Below are 22668 nucleotides of genomic sequence, written 5' to 3'. Positions count from 1 at the left end.
GTTCATTTTCTAGATTTATTGGACTCAAGTGATTTGGGCGGACTTTGTATTGGGGCGTTGTGGTAAAGAGGGAGCTAAGTCGAAAGGTGAAGCTCTCAATTTACCACTCGATCTTCGTTCCAACCCTCACCTGTGGGCAACGAGCTGTGAGTCGTGACCGAAAGAAGAAGGTCCCGGATGCAAGCGGCCGAAATGAGTTTCCTCAGCAGGGTGTACGGGCTCTGCCTTAGAGATAGAGAGATAGGGTAAGAAGCTAAGTCATCTGGGAGAGGTTCAATTTCCTCCCCGTTGAGAGGAGCCAGATGAGGTGGCTGGTGCACCTGATCCGGATGCCTCCCGGACACGTCCCACCAGAAAGAGACCCCGGGGATGACCCAGGACACGCTGGAGAGACTATACCTCTCGGCTGGCTTGGGAACGAACGAAGAGCTGGAAGAAGTGGCTGGGGAAAGGGAAGTCTGGGTAACCCTGCTGAAAATACATCCCCCGTGACCTGACCCGGAAAATTGGTAGAAAATGGATGGATGGATTTGGGTGGGTGCTCACTTAATGTGAAGGTGGACCGGATTAATTTAGCCCCCTGATACCTTCTCAAAACCCTCCCTACGTACATCCATCCCTGGAGTTTCCTAGTTTGATGATGTTATACGGTTTCATTTGTACGGAAACTACAAAACGATAACACATCCCGTTTTAATTAAATTGGGCAGGGGAAGGCCAAAAACAAACTCAATACGCAAACCACATCTTATCAGGGAGCTTTCTTTTAATCACAATAAAAGCCAGATGCACGGGGTACTTGGGCTATTCCTAATTTAAAGTTATGATAATTGAATATTGTGTCCAACACATAGGTATCATGTTCTATCGGCTGTTCTTTCATGTTGTAACCGGGGATGTTTAGACAATATACTCAACTGCAAAGGGTCACCTCGTCTAAGATAAGGTGTTTATTAGTGTGGCGTGGGAGTAAAGTATGTAATCTATTTTTATAGTTACATTATAAATTGTGGTATGGCAGCTGTCATTCACTGAAGGATCACTAAATTCATTCCTCATTGTTTGTGAATCTAAATTCTGTTGTTGTGCTAACCCAAGGACCCCCTGTCATTTCTTTTGAAGGCTTCTGGCCCGTCACCAACTATCTTCATCCCGGCACGCATGCGTGGCCGTCCAGATGTGCACCCTTTTAATTTCACCGTAGATTTAAAACTGGCCGTTAGTCGCGCACGAGTTCCGATACCGTAGCTCGGTTCCCCCCGTCGATCCCCTCATTCGCCATCTCTCCCCGGTGATGGCGCGATGACTGAAAGGATTTTAAACGATACAGTCATCTGCCCCAGTATTCCGAGTCCTGTTTCTGGCTCTGAGCACCACGCGAGACAGGTACTAGTGCGCCGCGGCAGATGTTTCCAGGTCCTCTAGAGATGCCATCTGGGATCATTTGTGCAGGGTGTTTTCTCCTTCCTGTGTCTGTTTGTTGGTTAAACCGCTGTGTGTGTGCATGCACGTGTGTGTTAAAGGATACTTGCAGTCTATTTGGAGTGTGCTTGTCAACCCCGGCACCTTGTCTGTTCTCATTGCCGTGCGATGCTATGGCCCACTTTCGCCTTGGTCAAGAGCGTTTCGTGTTGCTCGGTTACAGTTTTAGCCACTTTTTTAAAAACCCATGGGAAGTTATGTCACACTGAATGTAAGCCAACGTAATGTAGCAAGGGTATGGTCTTCGTGAGGTCATGTTATATTTTGTTTGAGAAGACGCTGTAAAATAGTAGTCGTTGGGAAATTCAGAACATCCCGCTCCTATCGCAAAGAATTTATGCCACTCACGAGGATTCGGGTGTGCCGTAGATATCCATAATTCCTTTTTTTTTTTCTTTTTCTCTTTACCCCGGGTCCAACATGAAGTTGCATAAAATAGGAGTTGTGCGTCCTCGCTTTTCTCAAAGTTACTTTCACGGCTCGGAAGGTTGCGCGGCAAGAAGCAGAGTTGCAACTTTCAAGTCTCGTCTTTATGCCTGCCAGCAGTTGATGTTCGTCACTCAGGGAGCAAATTGAGTTTGCATGCCTTGATGACTCATTAACATGGCCTTTGCAGCTTTTCACCAATGCCCCAGTGTATTTTGACACATTCCATTTTTCCTAAGCGCATCATGTAGAGGTTTGTCAGGCAGTTATTTATTTATTTTTTCCGGTCTGTTTTAAGAGTACTAAAGCACTTTTTTGCCCGTCTGTTGCGTATTTGTTGCTCTTCGCACTATATTATTAAGCTATAGAATTTGTCTGGGTGTGTTAACTGCAGATTCCCGACTCACAAATTCAAAAGCATTTGCCGTCCATTGAAAGTTAACCTTTTTTTTTTTTTTTCTGCCACACAAATCTGGAATACAAATACAGTTGGACAACAGTAATGAGGCATACGGTGTGGAATAGGAGGGGTCAGGATTTCCATTGCGGCACTTAACTAACAGTCACAGTCCGTGAGAGGTGCGCTTACAATGTAATAGAACAATTTAGTCAAGCTAAAAGTTGCAAAAATGAAATAAAAATGAAAACGCAGTCATTTGTGAGCCAGTAAATTGAGAATGCACACGAACTGAATGTGTTGAGAATATTAGTTACTCAATGGGAAGAATCTGTTTTAGTATAACTATAAGTCACTGGAGAGGTGCCATCCAATTTCAACTCAATGCGATAGTAGCCGGCGGTGACCCCTGGGATTTGGACCACCAGGGGTGGGAGTCCACTTTGGGTCCCAAACTTGCTAAAATTGAATCTTCATCACACTTCTCCACCTTACACCATCCCTGATAACCAGCCCTCTGTTCTTCAAATGTTGCCAGCTCTGTCATTTTCCGACTAAACCAAATTTGTGTTAGTAGGATTTCCATAATTTCCACAGGTGCACATTAAGGATGCACATAATTATCAAATCATCAACTAATTAGGTAGTTCAGAATTGATTGTAGATTAGTTGCATCTTGAGTGAGACAAAATCATGTGCAGTGCTTATGCAACAAATTGGTGATTCAGTTATACTAGTTTTCTGGTTAAAAAATTATATATATATATATATGTTAGAATAGTACAGGACATGTATGAGGACAGCAGAACAGCGGTGAGATGTGCCGTAGGTGTGTCAGAAGAATTTAAGGTGGAGGTGGGACTGCATCAGGGATCCGCCCTGAGCCCCTTCCTGTTTGCGGTAGTAATGGATAGGCTGACAGATGAGGCTAGACTGGATTCCCCTTGGACTATGGTGATATTGTGATCTGCAGTGAAAGCAGGGAGCAGGCGGAGGAACAATTAGAAAGATAGAGGTACGCACTGGAAAGGAGACGAATAAAGATTAGCCGAAGTAAAACGGAGTATATTCGCATGAATGAGAGGGGCGGAGGAGGAAGAGTGAAGCTCCAGGGAAAAGAGATAGCGAGGGTGGACGACTTCAAATGCTTGGGGTCAACAATACAGAGCAATGGAGAGGGTGGCAAGGAAGTGAAGAAACGGGTCCAAGCGGGGTGGAACAGTTGGCGGAAGGTGTCTGGTGTTCTATGTCACAGAAGAGTCTCCTCTAGGATGAAGGGCAAAGTTTATAAAACAGTGCTGAGGCCGGCCATGATGCATGGATTCAAGACGGTGGCACTGAAGAAACAACAGGAAGGAGAACTGGAGGTGGCAGAAATGAAGATACTGAGGTTCTCGCTCGGAGTGAGCAGGTTGGATAGGATCAGAAATGAGCTCATTAGAGACTTTCCCAAAATACAAATCCAGTCATTAATTTCCCCCTCCAATGCAAGTTCAAGTCATGTATTCAAATGTGCCCATCCCGAGTTCAAAGTTTTCACAGGGAGAATTAAATGGTCAGCGAAAAAGAATTTTGACATTTCCAGAAGAGTGACCACTCACAGCATTAAAAAAGTAACGAGGCAATTTATCCATCAGCTCTTGTTGTGCGCGTCACATTAGTGTTTGTCAATCATCGACTGGGCCAACAAAGTCTCGGGTGTCACGGCCGCTTCCAACTTTCAATTCACTGCCCCCTTTTTTTCTCTGGCATGTTTGTGAATGGGAGCTCCCCTTTCATGATATCGCATTGAATTGGATAACCGCTTCTTTGTCGTCATCCCCGTCCGAGCGTTGAAAAGAAGTCAGTGGGGATTTAATATTTGGTCTCCGGCTTCGGTCCCTGCAGTTTTTGTTTATAATGTTCTAAGAAAAAGATTTTTCAACCGCGTAGGGAATGCATTTCAAAAGCAATAGACGGCGGCAGAGCTTGTTTCATGTGTTGTGATCATTTTTACCGCCGCTGTGGTTCAAATTACACTTTGCGGCCCCGTCAGTCAGCTCACCATCACCTCGTTTTCAACTTTAACAGTAAACCGCTTTCTTTGTCTCATCCCTGCGACTTTTGTTCCATGGTTTTGCCTTTGTTGGGAACAAATTTCAAATGCAATACTGTACATTGATGTATTACTCTTATTATTATTGTGTGGTTTAAAGTCAAACTCGTGACTCATTTGACATATTAACAGTAAACTGCTTTGTTTGCATCATCCCAAAAGGCTTGGCGGTCTTTTTTCAGGCAGCATAGTTGTTGTTTTTTTTTTTTTTTTTTCTATAACCTCACAGTTTCAACCCCCTGTGGAGCCTTTCAGAAGAAAAGCATTTTGTGCACCCGCCTTTATTGACTTAGTGTTTCAGTCATTATTTATTTTGTTTTGAGTTGTCCTTTGAATATGTCTGCTACAAAGCCAAACAAAGACTTCGCATTTTGCTGTCAGATTTATTTCGCCCTTTTGCATCTTGTCATCTGAGACAATACAAAGTCCAGTAACTTGTTTGATGGTCCATCAAGTAACCAGATCCTTTGTCCGGATTCTGCTAGTTTTATCGCATCGCATCACATAAATGCGGTGATGTTATTGCCAGGAGCCTGCTGCCTTGTTTTACTTTGAAACCTGCATCCTGCTATGCTCTCTCTGATCTGTTTGTAGAATGTGCAAAGGAGTTACATAGCAGTATATTCTTCAGAAGTCATAAATTATCATAACACAAACTCTACTGGGTAGCCAGGCACATTCTTGCACATGCCCTACTTCAATATTTTAATACTTTTTGCACACAACTGCAAAATTGACAGCAGGTACTTGATCAGTGAAATTGACCAATTATTCAATTATAATTTTGTATGTATATATATATATATATATATATATATATATGTATAGTATTAGCCAAAAGCGCGTGTTCCGAGCTGCTTCACGTACTGCGAGTGGATTTACGTCGAAAGTCATCAACATCATGAGCCATGTCAAAGGAAATTCAGTTACAACAGGGGTTCTCATTGCATCGATCGCGAGGCAGTGTGATGGCGTGACGCCCCCCCTCCCCCCCCAAAAAATGACGTTAGACTATCATCCACCCCGTGGCTTCATTCAGGTGTGGGCAATAAGTCGAGTGCACGCCCGTTCTAGCAAGCCAGCCTCCTATTTACAGTAGTCGTGCCGATGCCCCCACCGCCCCACCGGTCGATCGCGAGAAGCTGGCTGCATGAAAAGTAGAGCTTGGGTGGTGGGGGGTGGGATCCGGACACCCCTGAGTTACATTGAAAATATTTCTGGAATATAACACGGGCAATGTTTCAATATCTAACTATAATAAGTATGAGATTATTTACTTTGACTTGATCTAAGTTATAACGTTAGTCTGTCCATACATCTAAATGCGAACGGTCATTTTCCCCCGTGGTACCGCGTTATCTTGAAATTGAAAACGTTTCCCCTCTACGTGCTTTACGAAGACATAGATCACGGGTGTCAAACTCAAGGCTTGGGGGCCAGATCCGGCCCGCTGCGTGATTTTACGTGGCCCTCGAAGGCAGATCATCTCTCAACTTCCATGATTTAAATTAAAAGCCATATCAAAATTTCAAATTGTCACGTCATATAAATGATAACATTGAGATATTACAAGCAGTTTTTTTGTGTTACAAAACAACAATAGTTGAAAAACCCGTTACTCTTGAGTTCTGATTCCAAGTTCATAAATTTCATATGGAAATATGATGAGGCGGTCAAAGATTTTTATGGTCCCAAAGTCATTACGGCCCTCTGAGGGATACCGTAGGTAAAATGTGGCCCGCGACAAAAATGAGTTTGACACCGCTGATGTAGATCATCCGCTGCCAGCTTTCATCGATGGATTGACAATAGATATCGCTGTAAATTATGCGAGATTATAACAATACACCATGATGACATAAAATTGATTATATGAATATTTGGTTTTGAAATTGAATGTCTATTGAGATCTTTAAAAATGTCTGTTTTCGGTCTGTGCAGTGTCAATAAATTATGATTCCGGTATGAGGTAACAACTACATACTCAAGTATAACAACTCAAAGTTATTTTAAGTTCTTGAGATTCTGTCCCTAATCACACCCGTAACTTTATCTATGGGCATGACTGACCACACCCCGTACATTTTTCAAATGTGAGTGACTGTATATACACACACGCACATACACACACACAGTCGCTCATGCCTTCACCACCCTGCCCTTTGAGTTTCGTGGAAATATGATAATGTTGTGTTCGGTTTGCGTCCCAGGATGTGTTGCGTAATCCTTCTCAATAACAAACAAATTGTGGAGGAATACAAAACCTCTTTGGGAATGGATTTTCTTGGTAGAACGGTGCGAAATAAAATAAAAAAAAAATAATAATAATAATTCTGTGGGACCCATTAACCTTTACAATTTGAGAGGGTGGCGATAACTGCACAAATTGAACAGACGAAAAATAACCTCCAGCTCGGGTGACAATGAAAGTAATCATTGTATTTAGTGCTGCACTGTGTGGTTAATTTGAATTAGGACAAGTCTGCGTTATCTTGGTTTGTCATTTCGGGTGGAAAAGATGCAGAATTTCACTGTTCCCGCGGCAGAAATACTGTATGCCGCTGACTTGCTTTGCCGACACACTGACTGTCTTATACAGCGCGTCTCCCCGTGCTTTGTTCTCCCCACAGGATACCGGAGGGTCAGGCAGAGGCCGGCTCCCTGGCCGCGGGGAGGCTGCGCTCGCTGGAGGACCAGCTAACCCGAGCCAAGCAGAAGATCCACACCTTCCAGAAACTGACAGGAGACGGTAAGGCGGCGGAGCCCCCTCCTCTGATGATTTGGCACTCGCTAAGCACTTGGAAATGGGAACGGCTCAGTCTTGAGATTACTGTGCAGCCTCCGAGTCAAACGCAATCTTCACGACTTCCGAGGCTCTCCGATTTCCAAACAGTTTACTTTATGCGAAGTAAATTAATTCGCGCCAAGGTCACTGTATAATAAAATCAAATAAAACTAGATTAAACAAACGATTTGATGTTAATGACGCGTGTAAAATGTTTGTATTTTGACTTTTCATTCCAGAATATGAGCTGGCACGCTCGACTATTCTATAACATTCCAACAACCAATAAACCCCTTTTTTCTGGCTAATAATACACAAGTAAATACAAATAAATAGACATAATGATCAAAAATATTATGCTTAACCATTTAAATAAATAAAAACTATGCTTGAAAACACATTAATAAGTATATTATAGCATTTCTTAAGATGGGTCTACATGCAGGTTTTTTTTGTCATTTTGATTCAAATCATTCTGACTAAAGATTTCTGGTCAGCGCTTTACATTCCTCTGAGCTGTTGTAGTACACGGCATACTCCATCCAAACTCTTGGTTTAACCTCCAGGTTTTGTTTAGCTTTTGAGGTTTATTTTTCATGACAATATTGGTTGAACTCCTTTGGTTGTGACTGAACATTCAACTTTGGAGGGTTTTTTTTTTTTAGCAAGAAACTATTCATCCATTCATTTTCTGAGCCACTTAAATGGAATTCCACTGGTTTGCATTAACAATGTATCCAATAGGTCATATAATATGTACACGATTTTGATAATGTGATGTTAATTCCTTTCTCATTTAATAGTGTTTTGAGAAGGTTTTTATCGGCAATTACCAATTTTCTCCCCGGCGAGCGAGCTCACAAGTGTGTATGGAAGTATTCCTCCGTCTTCCCAATCAACCGAGCGGCTGAATAAATGAGAGAGGATTTAACATCAGATTGTCAAAATAGAGTACATATTACATGACCTATTTGATACATTGTTAACGCAAAGCAGTGGAATTCCCCTTTAAGGGGTCGCGGGAGTGTTGGGGGCTATCCCAGCTATCACTGGCCAGGAGACGGATTACACCCTGAACTGGTCGCCAGCCAATCGCAGGGCACATAGAGACAGACAACAGCACTCACAATCACACCGAAAGACAATTTAAAGTCTCCAATTAGTGCATGTTTATGGAATTTTGGAGGAAACCGGATTTCCCTTTTTGAATCAGATGTATAACACACACGAAAAAAAAAAAGTCGAATGCCTTTTACAATGCGTGTTGTCAAATATTGAACCAGCGCCGAACAGGCTGTGTTATATGTGTATTTACCTCTGTAAGCGGTGGTCAGAAAGTGCAAGAAAGCTGTCAGGTGAGCGGGGAAGGTGTGAATAAAACGGAAGCGCTGCGAATGCCCCAGTGGCACAATGCGAGCGAAAGGAAAGAGAGGAGACAGACATCGAGAAAATAAAGAGGGACATGTGAGCGTGAAGGGCAGCGCAGGGTCAGCCTTTCCATCTTCCCGCAGGGGAAGATGACGCTAAAAATACCCTCTAGCTTTTTTTTTTTATTTCACCAAGGCGGGCAAAGAGAGAAAAGAGAATGCCCGATATCAAGTTTAAAAAAAAAAAAAAAAGAGAGATTTTCGGTCTCATCCGGCTCTAGGCTGTCTTTTCTTCGCCTCCCTTTTTTTGTGTTTGTGTTTCTCTGTACAGAAACCAGAGCAGGCAGCTGTGTTATCCATGTGAGTTAATCCACATTGTTTGGCTGGGGTGGGGTATCGACTTCCCTCCTGTTGTTAGAAGTATGTTTGAGAGAAGAAAAAAAAAAAAGCACTTGAAGAGAGAGAGAGACAGACCTATGAGGCACAAAACGCAGCCATCAAGGACTTCTTAATGAGGTCAAAGAAGCACCTCGGGACACAAAATGAAAACTCAAAATTGTTCTTTTCTGAAACCTCCTTTGTGTTATTACCCTCCTTATGCTCATGTATTGCACAAATATCCCTTTAAAAAAAACGCTGGCATCTTTTTTTCAACCAATTTATCTCATCTTCATTCCCTTGAAAATACTTTGAAGTCATTTTTAGGTTACCGATTTGAGATGTCGGCTTATGTTTTTTTTTTTTTTCTTCTCTCTCTCTTTCCAATGGAGGCCCGGGGCCCACTCAGGAGGAGCTGCGGCGGAGAGTGGACAACGGCGTCAAGGAGTTTTGGTACTTCGTCCGCAGCGAGGTGAAGAAACTGGCAAACATTGAGGTCAGCGAAAGGCAGAAATATGCCGAAACCCTCCTGACCGATTTGGGGAACCAGCAAAGGTGAGCACGTCGAACGAGTCATGTCCTCAGATTTCCAGGTCAAGAAAATATCCAGTTCAATATTACTATGATTGGTAATGTTATACTTCTTGAATATTGTCATGCAAATGATGGAATGAACGCTATTATAAATCTTGTGTATTACTGCTGAAATAATGAAGCAAATGTTGTAACAGCTGAACACGAGAATGGGGTTCGTGTTTCCTATGTTACGAAATTTGGTTCGTGGAAATCTGCCATCTGTCGGGGGAACAAGACAGGTGGGGGTCCGTCCACTGAAAGGAAACTTCTGCACTATTCTTAAGAACAGAGGTGTTAAAGGGTTCATTTATTTCTATATTTATTTTTATGCCAAACCCGTAAAACAAGGTACAGTAAACGTAACTTGTTTCTGGCGCTGGAATTTTCTCATCATTTTAATGGGGGGTAAAAATTGCTATGGTTCGTGATGAGTCTCGGAATAAATTACATTTGTGACCCAAGATTACACTGTAATGGTTAACCTGTTCCAGGATGCGAGGAGGTAGATTCTATCCAGATTGGATTTTTGAGCAAAAGGCAGACTGGTCTTTGGACTGGGTCCGCACAGATTAAGTCAGATTCACACTCAGTTTCACGCAGTCTCTGAGTGGGAACTGAACTCAAGACGCCTGCAAAGAAGTCAGCCAAGTGTACTACGGCACCATCCGAAAGTACAAACGTGTTTTTCTTCAACAGAGAATGACATTTTTATCAACAACAATTCTCAATTAAATGTCAAAATTGCAACAACAACAAAAAAGGAGAATAGAAAGTCAGCAGACGTTGAGCCTCTGCGAAGCTTCGCATTGAAATGCACGACACAATTGTAGCAAATTGAAGTTGCCGCTGCCAACATGTTTTTGTTTCTCCCCAAAAAATGATTTGTTTACATGTTAACAGCGTTTCCGTTCCGTCACTGTGCTGCATGTCTACAGTTAGAGAACTTACAGCACAATTACAGTATTTACAGCAAACTTATTTTTTTAGGTCAAAATCTTCCTGTTTACTTGCTCTTTTGGATTCCCGCAGCAGCCTATTTAGGAAGCAAACTTCTTTGGCCTGAATTCACTTCCCTTTGCCCCCATTTTCCAAAGACATGAAGACACTGATGATGTAGTGGTTTACTTTGCCTGACTTGGCAGTGTGGCTTCAGATACAAGTATCAAAGATTGTGTGTCTCTCTCTTTGTGCCCTCTGATTGTCTTGCAACCGGTTCAGTCTGGTCTGCATGGAATTATTGGATAGATGCTTTCAGACACAACTACACAACATATACATCCATCCATCCATTTTCTTTGCCGCTTATCCTCACGAGGGTCACGGGGAGTGCTGGAGCCTATCCCAGATGTCAACGGGCAGGAGGCTGGGCACACGCTGAATTGGTTGCCAGCCAATCGCAGGGCACATGGAGACAGACTACAGTCGCACTCACAATCACACCTTGGGACAATTTAGAGTGTCAAATTATTGTTGCATGTTTTTGGAATGTGGGAGGAAACCGGAGTGCCCGGAGAAAATGCACGCAGGCATGGGGAGAACATGCAAACTCCACACCGGATTGAACCCGGGTCCTCAGTACTGTGAGGCCAACACTTTACCAGTTGATCCACCGTGCCGCCCACACAACATATCAATCATCCAAACTTTAGGTCAATCAAATTAAAAATGAAACCTTTCAAGATGATCGATTCACTCAAATCCACCGACTGATCAAGAGTGTTTAATTGTACAATTTCAATGGCCGTCTTCCTTCCAAGGCACAACAAAAGTCACATATCTTACACGTCAATAGTCGTATCTAATCTGTCCTCATTTTCGATTCATGCGTTCAACGCTGATAAGATATCAATGTGCGCTTATTGTAATGCGCCACGCCAATTCCACACAACTCTTTGTTCACACGTTCAGTTGAATGGAATCAAGTAACCTCTGGCCAGCATTTAAATAAGTGAGGCAATTATGAGACAGTAGATGCAATCCTCAGTATTATAACGTACTGCAGCACCGACCTCGAACCAATACCAAACTTGTCAGTCCGTACTGTACGATTGAATGACGTGCCAGGCGGTACTCTTCCACCCCAGTCCTTTGTATGGCACCAAAATAATTACACAGGTACACGCCGTTTTTCACCACCTCTATTATCTGCTGGATATTGTGGGTACTGCTAAATTTCCCTTCCACTATTTAAAAAAAAAAAAAAAAAAACTATAACAAATACTGAAAGTTTTTTTTTTTTCCCCCCCTGGATCAAAATGCACCACATCACCTGAGGATTCATGGTATTTTTTTTTTCCTCATCCTGCAAACGAGCAATCAAATTAAGCGACAAATCATACCATATTATATAACGTGTCTGCAAATTTACTGCACTTAGTATATATTCATCATGATAACTCGTCGCGCTGTGAATAATCGCTCTCTGCAGTTATCGAGCCCACATGCTTGAAAGTCACACATCCCTCGCACAAATTAATGAAGTGGAGGAGTGCAATTTGCCATCTTGCAGTCCTGCAGGTGGCAAATTGCAATTTGAGCTAAAAAAGCGTCTTCCGTGCACATTTTAATGGAACGAGCATACGCCCGGTCGGTGTTCCTGCTCTCCCATAGCGCCTGGAAGTAGGACAGGCGCGCGAGTGGATGCTGAGTGGTTGCTAAGAAACAAAGTTCAAAGGTCGCAGACTCACCCTGTCTCGATGGCAGGCGTCCCACTCTGTGGAATGAAGAGAAGCCCCGTGCAACTTATCCAAGTGATTCATTGTAATCCTGCTGAAGTGGCTTATAGAGGCCATTGTCTTAGTCATTGCAGCCTAAGCAGCTTTTCAAAGACTGATTCCTCACCCTTAACACACACCCCCCACACGCACACATCATTTAATGTAGCCCATCATATACGCTCACTTTTTAAATCACTCCGAGTGCTCCAGGGAAAAGAGAGCTTCAGAAAAAGAACGCTCAGATGTTTAACTGCAATTACAAACGTCTTCATGAAGTAGTATCGCTACGTACAGTACGTGGCGTATCCTTCCCCAACGCCTCCGCTGAGTTATTTTTAGATTTTTTTACCGCGACTACGCATCAAAATGTGATCCCGAATCACTTACATAGAAGTTGAAACTCCTGAAGTTGAAAACATAGCACTTAAAATAAACTAACGACCCAGGCGAAACATAGCTCCTCCCCCAGATCTTGACCTTTCAATCAAGAGCCAATGCTTTAATCTTCTTTGACACCAATTACTATTTTCCTTTTAGCCAGCGCTTTGGTGCCATCTTTTTAGTGCATTACATAAAGTGAGAATAAGCGAATTAGTAAATAGTCAAAAGCAAATAAGTGTCACTTCACTGTATATGAATGAAGAGGTAAAACAGCGACTTTCAAGATTGTCTTCATTTTTCCAAAATGTATTGAAGCTTTATTTATTGTGGTCAGGCAAATGAGAAGCTTCTCATTTCCAATGCTGACCTGACCAAAAACAGCCGAGCAAAATAAATACAAACACACAGATGAGATCTGATCATTTTGTGTTTATTATATCAGAATAACTTTATTTCTATAGCAAGAAATGCTGTTGGCTTGGAAATACAATAAAAATAAATCAAATAAAGTACCACAGCATGACTTTTTTTAATAGTATATTGCGTAGGAAATAAATAAATAGGTAACATCATCCATTGTAAGTTAAGCATTTTTGAAAACTAAGTACTAAGTAAGGACTTATCCTTACGTCGGCTTGGGTTGTTATTGGAGGGATTGTTAACGTTTTCATGATCAATATTTTGAGGGTCCGATTTAGCTAAGTGCTACAGTCATTCGGAGGCTAATTGATGGCGCAAGACACACTGCTCTTCAATGATTGGTCACCAGAAAATAATGGCGTCGGTGTGACACGAGAAATGGCACGCTACGGCACACAAAAGGCGCATTTTTCTCAAACAAATCTTATCTTGTAACAAGCAACCACGTGCCGAGAAGAAAGACCCCCATTGATTTCCGTTGTTGTTCATTGTGTGCTGCCGTTTTCCTCGTTTTGTTTCGTTCATTGGCTTGTCGCCTTGCATATGACACGCCAGTAATATCGTTGACGCTATGCCTGCACGCCCCCATAACGGAAAGCCAGATAAGTTCGATAGCGATCTAAACTGTAACGTATTGTTGGGGGGAAACGTGTCTTAATGTCGCACGTACTGTCGAGACAACTGCATTGAATCAATGTTCGTGCTTAGTGTTATCAGATACTCCGTACATCAATTTCCAGTAGCCACATACTGTACGGCAGGGGTATTAAACTCATTTTTGTCACGGGCCGCATTGTACTTGCGTTTTGCCTTCGACTCTGAAACCACAAAAATCTTTCACGACCTCATTTATAAACTAATTTTTAATCAAAAATCAAGGATGATCGTTTTTTTCAACTATTGTTTGGTAAAGCAAAATGCTAGCAATATCTCAATGTTATTTATGATATGATCATTTGAAATTTTGGTACAGGTTTGAACAAAAATCACAGAAGTTGACTGGATTTGCCTCCGCGGGCCACATAAAATCTTGCGGCGGGCCGGATCTGGCCCCCGGGCCTTGGGTTTGACACCTCTACAGTACGGGGACCTTGGTTTGCGAATTTAAAAGTCAGTCATAAACCAAAAAAGTTTTTTTTAATTAAAATGAGTGGAAATATTAGTGTATCCCCCCTCATCTATTTGTAAATAATTTTCATTGAAATGATTGCAATTTCTTATGTTACTGTTTTAAACCATAAATGTACCATAAACTATTTACACTGTTTTTACAAGCATGTTGATTGATAAATATGGATGATCAGTCAATGCGGCTGTGTAGAGTAAGGAGTTTATTGGTTTATAATCATCATATGCTAATTTTCGTTAGCCCATCTACAACGTTTTGCATTCTCCGTTCGCATTAAGCCTGCAGACGCGCTATTAAATGGTTTGTTAAACATTTAGTGTTCAAACACATTCGTTTTAAGTGTCAATTTTAGAGAAAACTGCAATGGTCACGTATTGTGGTTCAACTTTTGCCTTCTATTGCTGCTTCAGTGATGTCCCTCTTGCCCGTACTGTCGTGTGGGCCTTTCATGATTTAAGTACGCGCCAATCTTCTGCCGGGCGTGCATCCAGCTTTCATTTTCTCCACTTAACAAATAATATTTTACAGGAGTGACAAACAGCTTGAAGCACGCACCCTTGACCTCTGTTTGCGCAAGTACCAGGACTATAGAAAGCATGGTATCGTTACATACTTGATGCCAGGGTATCATGGCACTCTTGTAGTACCAGTATAGCGTGCTACCCCACTCCATCCATCCATTATCTATCTCTTCTCCGGGTCGGGTCACAGGGGAAGTAGCTTCAGCAGGGATACCCAGACTTCCCTTTCCCCAGCCGCTTCTTCCAGGTCTTCCGGAGAGATCCCGAGGCGTTCCCAAGCCAGCCGAGAGACATAGTCTCTCCAGCGTGTCCTGGGTCATCCTCGGGGTCTCTTTCCGGTGGGACACTCCCGTAACATCTCACCAGGGAGGCGTCCGAATCAGATGCCCCAGCCACCTCATTTGTCTCCTCTCAATGCGGAGGAGCAGCGGCTCGACACTGAGCCCCTCCCGGATGACCGAGCTTCTCACACGTTCTCTAAGGGAGAGGCCGGACACCCTGCGGAGGAAACTAATTTCGGCCGCTTTTACCCGGGATCTTGTTCTTTCCATCCCGACCCAGAGCTCATGCCCACAGGTGAGGGTAGGAACTTGGATCGATCCACCCCACTCAATTCCATAAATATTTGTCTTCTGCTTATGCACCTGTTGGGCGTGTGCTTTTTTAATACTTCAAAATACACCTGAAACTCCTTACTTACTCTTCAATTCGTGGGTCAGACCTCAACCCTCCGATTCGACAGCAACGTGAAAAGCACCGTAGAACTCCCCCCGCAAGTGTCAGCCATTTGCAGAGCTGTCCTCAAGTACATACAGTATCCACCATGTATACTCAGAACTGCATGTCTCCAAATACAGTGAGCCTTCGCTCCTGTCGGCGTCGTTCACTTGATTCTCGGCATTCACCTTTCGCAAGCCAGCGAGGTTTGCTTTGGCTTCCCACAGCGGCAATCCCCGACGGCTCCCTTGTGCACACTCCTGGAAGGAAAATTGACATCCATTCATGGTCCGTGGCTCCAAATTTTAATTGGGACAATGAGTAATGCTGAAGTCATGGTTGTAAAGAAAGGCAATATCCTCTGCGCCCCAGTGTTAAAATAGGACATTTTACCGCTTGTGTGCGCACGCGTCTTTGGATGAGCTACCAAATATCTGAATAAGACCTCTCAGACACACAGGATTTGACTGATTTGGGTCAAAGAAGTGAGTAATAAATTAAGCTTGCATTAAGTGTGTGTTTGAGAGAGAGAGTGTGTGTGTAATGTGTTTGCGTTTTGCCCTTAGCGGAATACATCAGAGCTCGCGCTCTCGGGCAAGTTGAAAAGAGGATGGCCACGATATTTGGCAACGCGTGACATCCGCACACATTTTCTGTCAGAGTCTTTGCAGATAGGATTTATCCCGGAAAGAGCTAAACAACCAAAACAACATGTTGTCACTCAGCCAGACGCAGATAAAACATTTTGAGCCTTTGTAATATTACATTCACAGACTCCCATCACGGCAATATACTTTTAGTTACCTATACGTCCAGTACCCCGCAGAGGATAGTAATAAAACCCGTGTTCCACCGTCTATCCGCTGGGGTTCAAAGAAGAGAATAATAAATCTGCCATCTTATTTTATGTTGATTCAATCTGTGCGCTGTTTGGCAACTTGTACGCGTCTGGCCTGCTTTGAAATCAGGAGAGATGAAAAAGGGCCAGGAATAAGATCAAAGACACCTCCCTTCCCATCTTGTGCAAATATTCGCTTCACTTTGCCAGAATCACAAAGCCGACGGTGTTCAGCTGCATGTGCAAGCAGGCGGCTATTAACGCACTGCTACCTTGACTGACTGTAGGTATTTAATTGCTGTAGTTCTGTGATCAAGCGTGTGACTGGGACATCTCAAATCAATTTTCCCCATTTAATTTAATTGAAATGCGATTAATTCGTTCCAGCCCCCGAATACAACACGAATACATTGTTGCTCAACATAGGGGGATGGAGCGGAATCTGCCAAGTGACGAATCGTATTTTTAAAAAAAAAAAAATGTTTTTATTAGATACTCGGATAGTTTCACAATTAAAAAAAAAAAAAAAACATTTTAAATAAGGATTGGGAGTATTGAGGTCAGCGTTCTCAGTCTATTGTATCGGTTTTTACACCGCATGTATTATTTCCATATCATACATAGATACATGATAATTGGATCGTCCAGTTATAAAATTGTCAACAGAGCTGGTGATTCATAGTACACTTCTGGCTGGTGGTTGTTCATTCTTCGTTGCATAAACATAACACTGCGCAAAAGGCAGCTGAAGCATCATTAACCAGTTTTTCCTTTGAGAATCTTTTTTTTTTCCTCCCCACGTCAAAGTATTGACTGCACACAATGTCAAAAATAGTATGTAGTATAGTGCATTTTGTATTAAATGTGACAGGCTACTAAAAGACACTGAAACCTCTGAGGACTACAGTATTGTACACAACGTTGCACGGTCAGGTGTCATTCATTCATTTATTCATTCATTTGTGCAATGCTGAACATTGATTTATTGCCATAATTTCTCATGTATAATTGTCCAATTGTCAGGAAATCCATTCAGATGGACTCTGCCTCTTGACTTAAGTGGCAGATTTGAATGCTTTCAAAACATTTGACAATGGAAAAACTGGAACCATTTATTCTAGTTGAGTGGTGCCTTGAGATATGATATATATTTAATCTGCTCGGTGACGAAGCTCGAGTTTAAAAAAAAAATGCATGTTTCTTATACGATTTAAATATCTATCTCAAGTAGACTTGACTATTGTAATGGTCTTCTGACTGGAGTCCTAAAAAAAAAGAGTATTAAACCGCTGCAGCTCGCGTTTTGACCAAAACAAAGCGGTCAGAGCATATAACTCCAATCCTAAAGTCTTTGCACTGGTTTCCAGTCAGCTTTAGAATAGATTTTAAAGTTTTGCTACTGGTCTATTAATCACAAAATGATTTAGGCCCTGCATACATGAAAGAAATGCTTCCGGAATACAAAACCAGGAGAGCTCTGAGATCGACTGACTCGGGTCAAATAGTGGAGCGCAGAGTCCAAAGCAAACATGGCGAAGCAGCATTTAGCCATTATGCTGCAAAAAAATGGAATTAAAATCCAAACAGAGGTGACATCAGCCCCAACTGCGAATGTTTTTAAATCCAGGTCTTTTTTTTTCTCCTGCTTTTTACAATGTATACTTTTTGATCATATTACGAGCACTGTATGTGGGTTTTAATTATCTTTTTTTAATATTTTGTTTTATCATTTTTATTGTTTTTATCCCGTTAGGGTTTAGGGTTAGGGTTAGGCTAAATGTTTTATATCTTTGTTTTCAAATGCCTTTAATCACGTTAAGCACGTTGAGTTACCTCATGTATGAAATGCGCTATACAAGTAAATTTGATTTGTTTTTGCGATGATATTTCTGCTTTATACAGCATGCAAAGACACAAATAGTAGTAAAAGAAACAGTTTTTGTCACCCTCTCTCATTCAATGCACATTGTGCTGCTCATTCCCCTGTCTGCCTTAGCCAACTTGGCGCAGTGTAAGACAGCCATACAGTTCTGGAGACTCAGTTTCTCAATTATTGCAGTTACACGAGTCGTTCTTTGCGGAGGATAAAGAATATGTGCCTGTGATTATTGTGAAATTATCTTTCTACTTGTGTTCCTGCGTTGTTTAGATAAACATTGGAAAGAGTTGATTGGCTCTTCAACTGCCAGTGAGTGAAATGTTTACCTGCCTGGTCTAACGGCAATAAAAATCAAATATCGGTGATGGATCAGATTCTTGAATTACCAAATCCAGTTTTAAGATTGTTTCTTTCAGAGACTAACCAGTTACTATGGTTGCAGGTCTATCATGACAGACCTGTACTACCTCAGCCAAGCAGACGGCGTGGGCGAGTGGAGGATGAAGGAGGCCAAAGACCTGTCGGATCTGGTTCAGAACAGAATCACCTACTTGCAGGTACTTGCATCCTGCTTCACCCCCCCCCCTCCCTCTCTCTCTCCTTCTCTCTCTCTCTCTCTCTCTCTCTCTCACTCATACACACTCACCCACGTCAAAATTTGTCATATGCGAGGGAACCCCGTGCAAATATTTCTCTTTCGCGTCTTTTTGTCACCATCTTTCACACCCGCTTGTCTCTTTTGCACCATCCGTAACTGTCGGCATCGCTTTCCTACGAGGAGCAGGTGAGAGGTGCGATAACACACCGCCGCAGCACTCCAATGCCTGACTGGTAGGGTGCGTGTTGCTTGTCAGCGCTTTATGAAAACACACTCGCACAAAAAAAAAAATGTACACAAAAATAGAAGCGCAGGGGAAACGCACGAAATGATACGCGGCAGCATTGCGGAGCTAGTGGTTAGCATTTCTGGCTTATACTACAAAAGTTGTGGGTTTGAAACTCCATTGGAACATATTTGTGTGCGGTTTGCATGTTTTTTTGGGTTTTTTTTTTTCGTTTGGCTTTCCTCAAATTATTTTTGAAGACCTAAAATTGCTTCTTGGTATGAATTGTTGTATTGAATCAACAATATGTGCTTTATTATTGTTGTAATTTAGTACACAGAATGGATATTCTTGCACTTTTAAGGAAATGGAAAAAATATTTTGTGGGTTCAGAGGTGCAGGCGTACCTTGTGATGTGACCATCACTGTATTTAACATATAGTAAATATTATATTATATAGATATTAAAATACCATATATATTTTTATATTTGTTGTAAACCGAAGACCACTTCCCTCTGTTAGTTTTTCCAAATACAGTGGTGCCTCGGTTCTCGAACACATTCCGTTCGAGAAGGCAGGTTGAAAACCTAAACGTTCAAGAACCGAAGCGCGCTTTCCCATTACAATGAATGGAAAATGAAATAATGCGTTCCAGGCCTGATCATAAAATGCATAGTAAAAATACCCTGACCCTAGTTTAAATACGTTATATCATTAAATCATTTAAGAAATCTATTTATTTTTTGTTTAAAATGTATGCTTTAGTAGTAGAGTATTCTAGGCTATGAGTGCATTGCCGTATCTGTAGCGACTCGGCCCCCAGCCTTGTAAACCTTTCTTTCTTGACAAAAATGCAGAATAGCTTTAAACGAGTAATAATGGGGGGGGGGGAGAGACACAAATTGTTTTTTTATCTGCACAGAAAGTACGTAACGTACAAAAAAATTTAACTTGCAACTAGAGGTAGGGTTAATGGAACAAAAGACAAAAGCAATGCAAAACAACCATTTCAAATGTCTTCGGTGGGGGTGACTTGACCCTTTTTAACAAAGAAAGAATCTAATGTAGACTTTCTGCCGTCTTTTGAGCACCTTCCTGAAGTGGCTCAGAACAACGTCATTGAAATTTTGCAGTGCTCTGCAACATTCTGCTTTGCTAGGGCGATGGATTTCTACAAAATTATGGATGTTCCATTTTGCGCAGATCGCTTTTATATCTGCACTTGAGACATCCTTCCTGCCTTCAGCCTCATCAGCTAACTGCTGTTCGTTTACGAAAATAAGAAGCGACTTTTCGACTTCCTCCAAGGGCTGTGGCCTCTGCTTGGTCGACGCGGTTGCTCCTTTAGCGACATCACTTGCTTTGAGGGCATCCTCGTGTTTCAGAACGGTGCTGATCGTCGATTTCGCCACGCCATGCTTCTTCGATAGCTCAGAAACACGCACACCAAATTTGTATTCGGCTATCAAATCCTTCTCGAAGTCGACAGTTTTACGCAGCGCTTTCCTTTTTTCAGCACCAACAGTTCCACTTCCCTTTTTTGGAGCCATGATCGGTTTTAAAATTGCTCAATTGGAAGAAAAAAAGTTACAACCGGGACACGTCCGCGTGTAGAGGATTGTGTGGGTCAACTGGTTGCGTCATTTCCGTTTTTTTTTTCGGGGGTGCGTTCGAAATCACAATAACAAATCGTCATGGGTCAGCTGGTCGGTGCGTTCGAATACTGATTTTTGTTCGAAAACCGATTTGTACGAAAACCGAGGTACCGCCGTAATTGCTTGTCCTCACAAACGGATAGTTCCGGCTTACAGCTCGCCACATGCGCCCACACAAGGACGCTCACCCCCCAGTAGGCGCGCTCCCTTTCCTCCGCGGTGGTCCCGCTGCGTTTCGGGTGCCACGCTCGCACCCCGCGGCATTAATGAGTCGGCGTGTTTGATGAAGAGGACCTCGTCAGGCTGGCTGGGCGGAGACGGCCCCACTAACAGCTGCTGTCACCACTGCTGAGGGATCGCACCGCTCTACCAGCTGCCATCACTAATTTATCACACACACACACTCGCACACAAACATGGACACGGTTATGCACAGATGGGTTCGCACACACACACATACACACACCTGTGCGAGGGATTTTCCACTTGCGCACAGTGATGCCTCATGTGTGCGTCTCGTTTCGAACTGGCACACGCACTCACCTCCACACGTCCGCGTGAACACGCGGACCCCTCGCACGCAGCCTGCTGCCTCCGCCACCCGCACTTTTCTCTCCCCTCGTTCCTGTTTTAACTAATTCCGTGTCTGCCCGCTCCATCTGTCCACTCATACAGCGAACATGGCAGCTCCTTTAGGGAGTCTTCTGTCAGACAAGTTGTTTTTTTTTTTCTGGGGGGGGGCTTGGGTTTTTTGGGCCACTTTTGACATACAGTCCAGGTGAAAGGACAACTACACCCCTTATCACATCTGCCTGTAACACTTTAAGTGGACGCTAACACGGAATTCTTTCCTCTCTCTCCGTTTTATTCAAAGTTAACATCTCCTGAAATAGATGCTTTTTTTGTTTAGTTTATTTATTTATTTTTTTAAACGAAAATGTGAGTCATTTGTTTGTTTTAAACAGAAAGTTGCCTCTCTGGAGTACTCGCCCACCCGTCAAGTGTGAAATTAAACAATCCAGTCAATCTTTTGTTCGCTCTCTGGCTCTCAAAATGTGCCTGCGAGCCAGCGGCTCTCCACTTCCGCATCAATTTTACATACACTGCTACGCCCATATCACTATATATATATCTCTCCATTTACTGAGCTGCTTATCCTCACAAGGGTTGCGGGACAAGAGCTTTGGTACGTCCTGAACTGGTTGACAGCCAATCGCAGGGCACATAGAGACAGACAACAGTCACACTCACAATAAAGCGGCTCAGAAAATGAATGGATGGACTCATATACATAATTATAACGTACTGGGCGGCACGGTGTATCAGTTGGTAAAGCGTTGGCCTCACAGTTCTGAGGACCCGGGTTCAATCCCGGCCCCGCCTGTGTGGAGTTTGCATGTTCTCTCTGTGCCTGCGTGGGTTTTCTCCGGTAACTCCGGTTTCCTCCCGCATCCCGAAAAACATGCAACATTATTTGGACTCCCTAAATTTCCCCTAGGTGTGATTGTGAGTGTGACTGTTTGTCTCTATGCGCCCTGCGATTGGCTGGCAACCAGTTCAGGGTGTACCCCGCCTCCTGCCCGTTGACAGCTGGGATAGGCGCCAGCACTCCCCGCGACCCTCGTGAGGATAAGCGGCAAAGAAAATGGATGGATGGATAACGTACTGTAAACACACGTTTGTAGACCTAGACTAACAAATCCCAATACCGTACATCTGTACTCATACTCAGACTCCAAATGCGCCGATACTACGACACTGATCCAAGTTCACAAACCTGATGTACTGCATATTTTTCTGGGTAGGAGCCATACCAGCCATGTGGCGATACATTTTTGCATTTTGCACCCAGTTAGTACATCAGCTTCCACATCTGTTTGCATGAGCATTCATTTACCGTATTTTCCGCACTATGAGGTGCACCTAAAAGCCTTTAATTTTCTCAAAAGATGACGGTGTGCCTTATAATCTGGTGCGCCTTATATATGGATCAATATTGAGCCTTGAGTGTAACTCCATCTAATGGATGCATAACGTAACCCCAGCTTCTACTGTAGCGTCTATTATGTGCGCCTTATA

At 42.8% G+C, this 22668-nt stretch overlaps 1 protein-coding gene across 4 annotated transcripts in view; it reads left to right on the top strand.

Annotated features, from left to right (window-relative positions):
- Nucleotides 1-22668, top strand: part of fut8b (fucosyltransferase 8b (alpha (1,6) fucosyltransferase)) — a 197926-nt gene that overhangs the window by 150586 nt on the left and 24672 nt on the right. For all 4 annotated transcript variants that reach the window (XM_061812713.1, XM_061812710.1, XM_061812712.1 and 1 more), the window contains 3 exons: nucleotides 7031-7149; nucleotides 9323-9485; nucleotides 18551-18665. In XM_061812713.1, the coding sequence (XP_061668697.1) occupies nucleotides 7031-7149; nucleotides 9323-9485; nucleotides 18551-18665 (397 nt within the window). The remainder of the gene's footprint in view (nucleotides 1-7030; nucleotides 7150-9322; nucleotides 9486-18550; nucleotides 18666-22668) is intronic.

This window comes from Syngnathoides biaculeatus, chromosome 23 (genome assembly GCF_019802595.1).
Source record: "Syngnathoides biaculeatus isolate LvHL_M chromosome 23, ASM1980259v1, whole genome shotgun sequence".
In the NCBI taxonomy this organism is placed as follows: Eukaryota; Metazoa; Chordata; class Actinopteri; order Syngnathiformes; family Syngnathidae; genus Syngnathoides; species Syngnathoides biaculeatus.
Note: the sequence above shows the minus strand (reverse complement) of the source record. Positions and strands in the feature narration are given on the sequence as shown.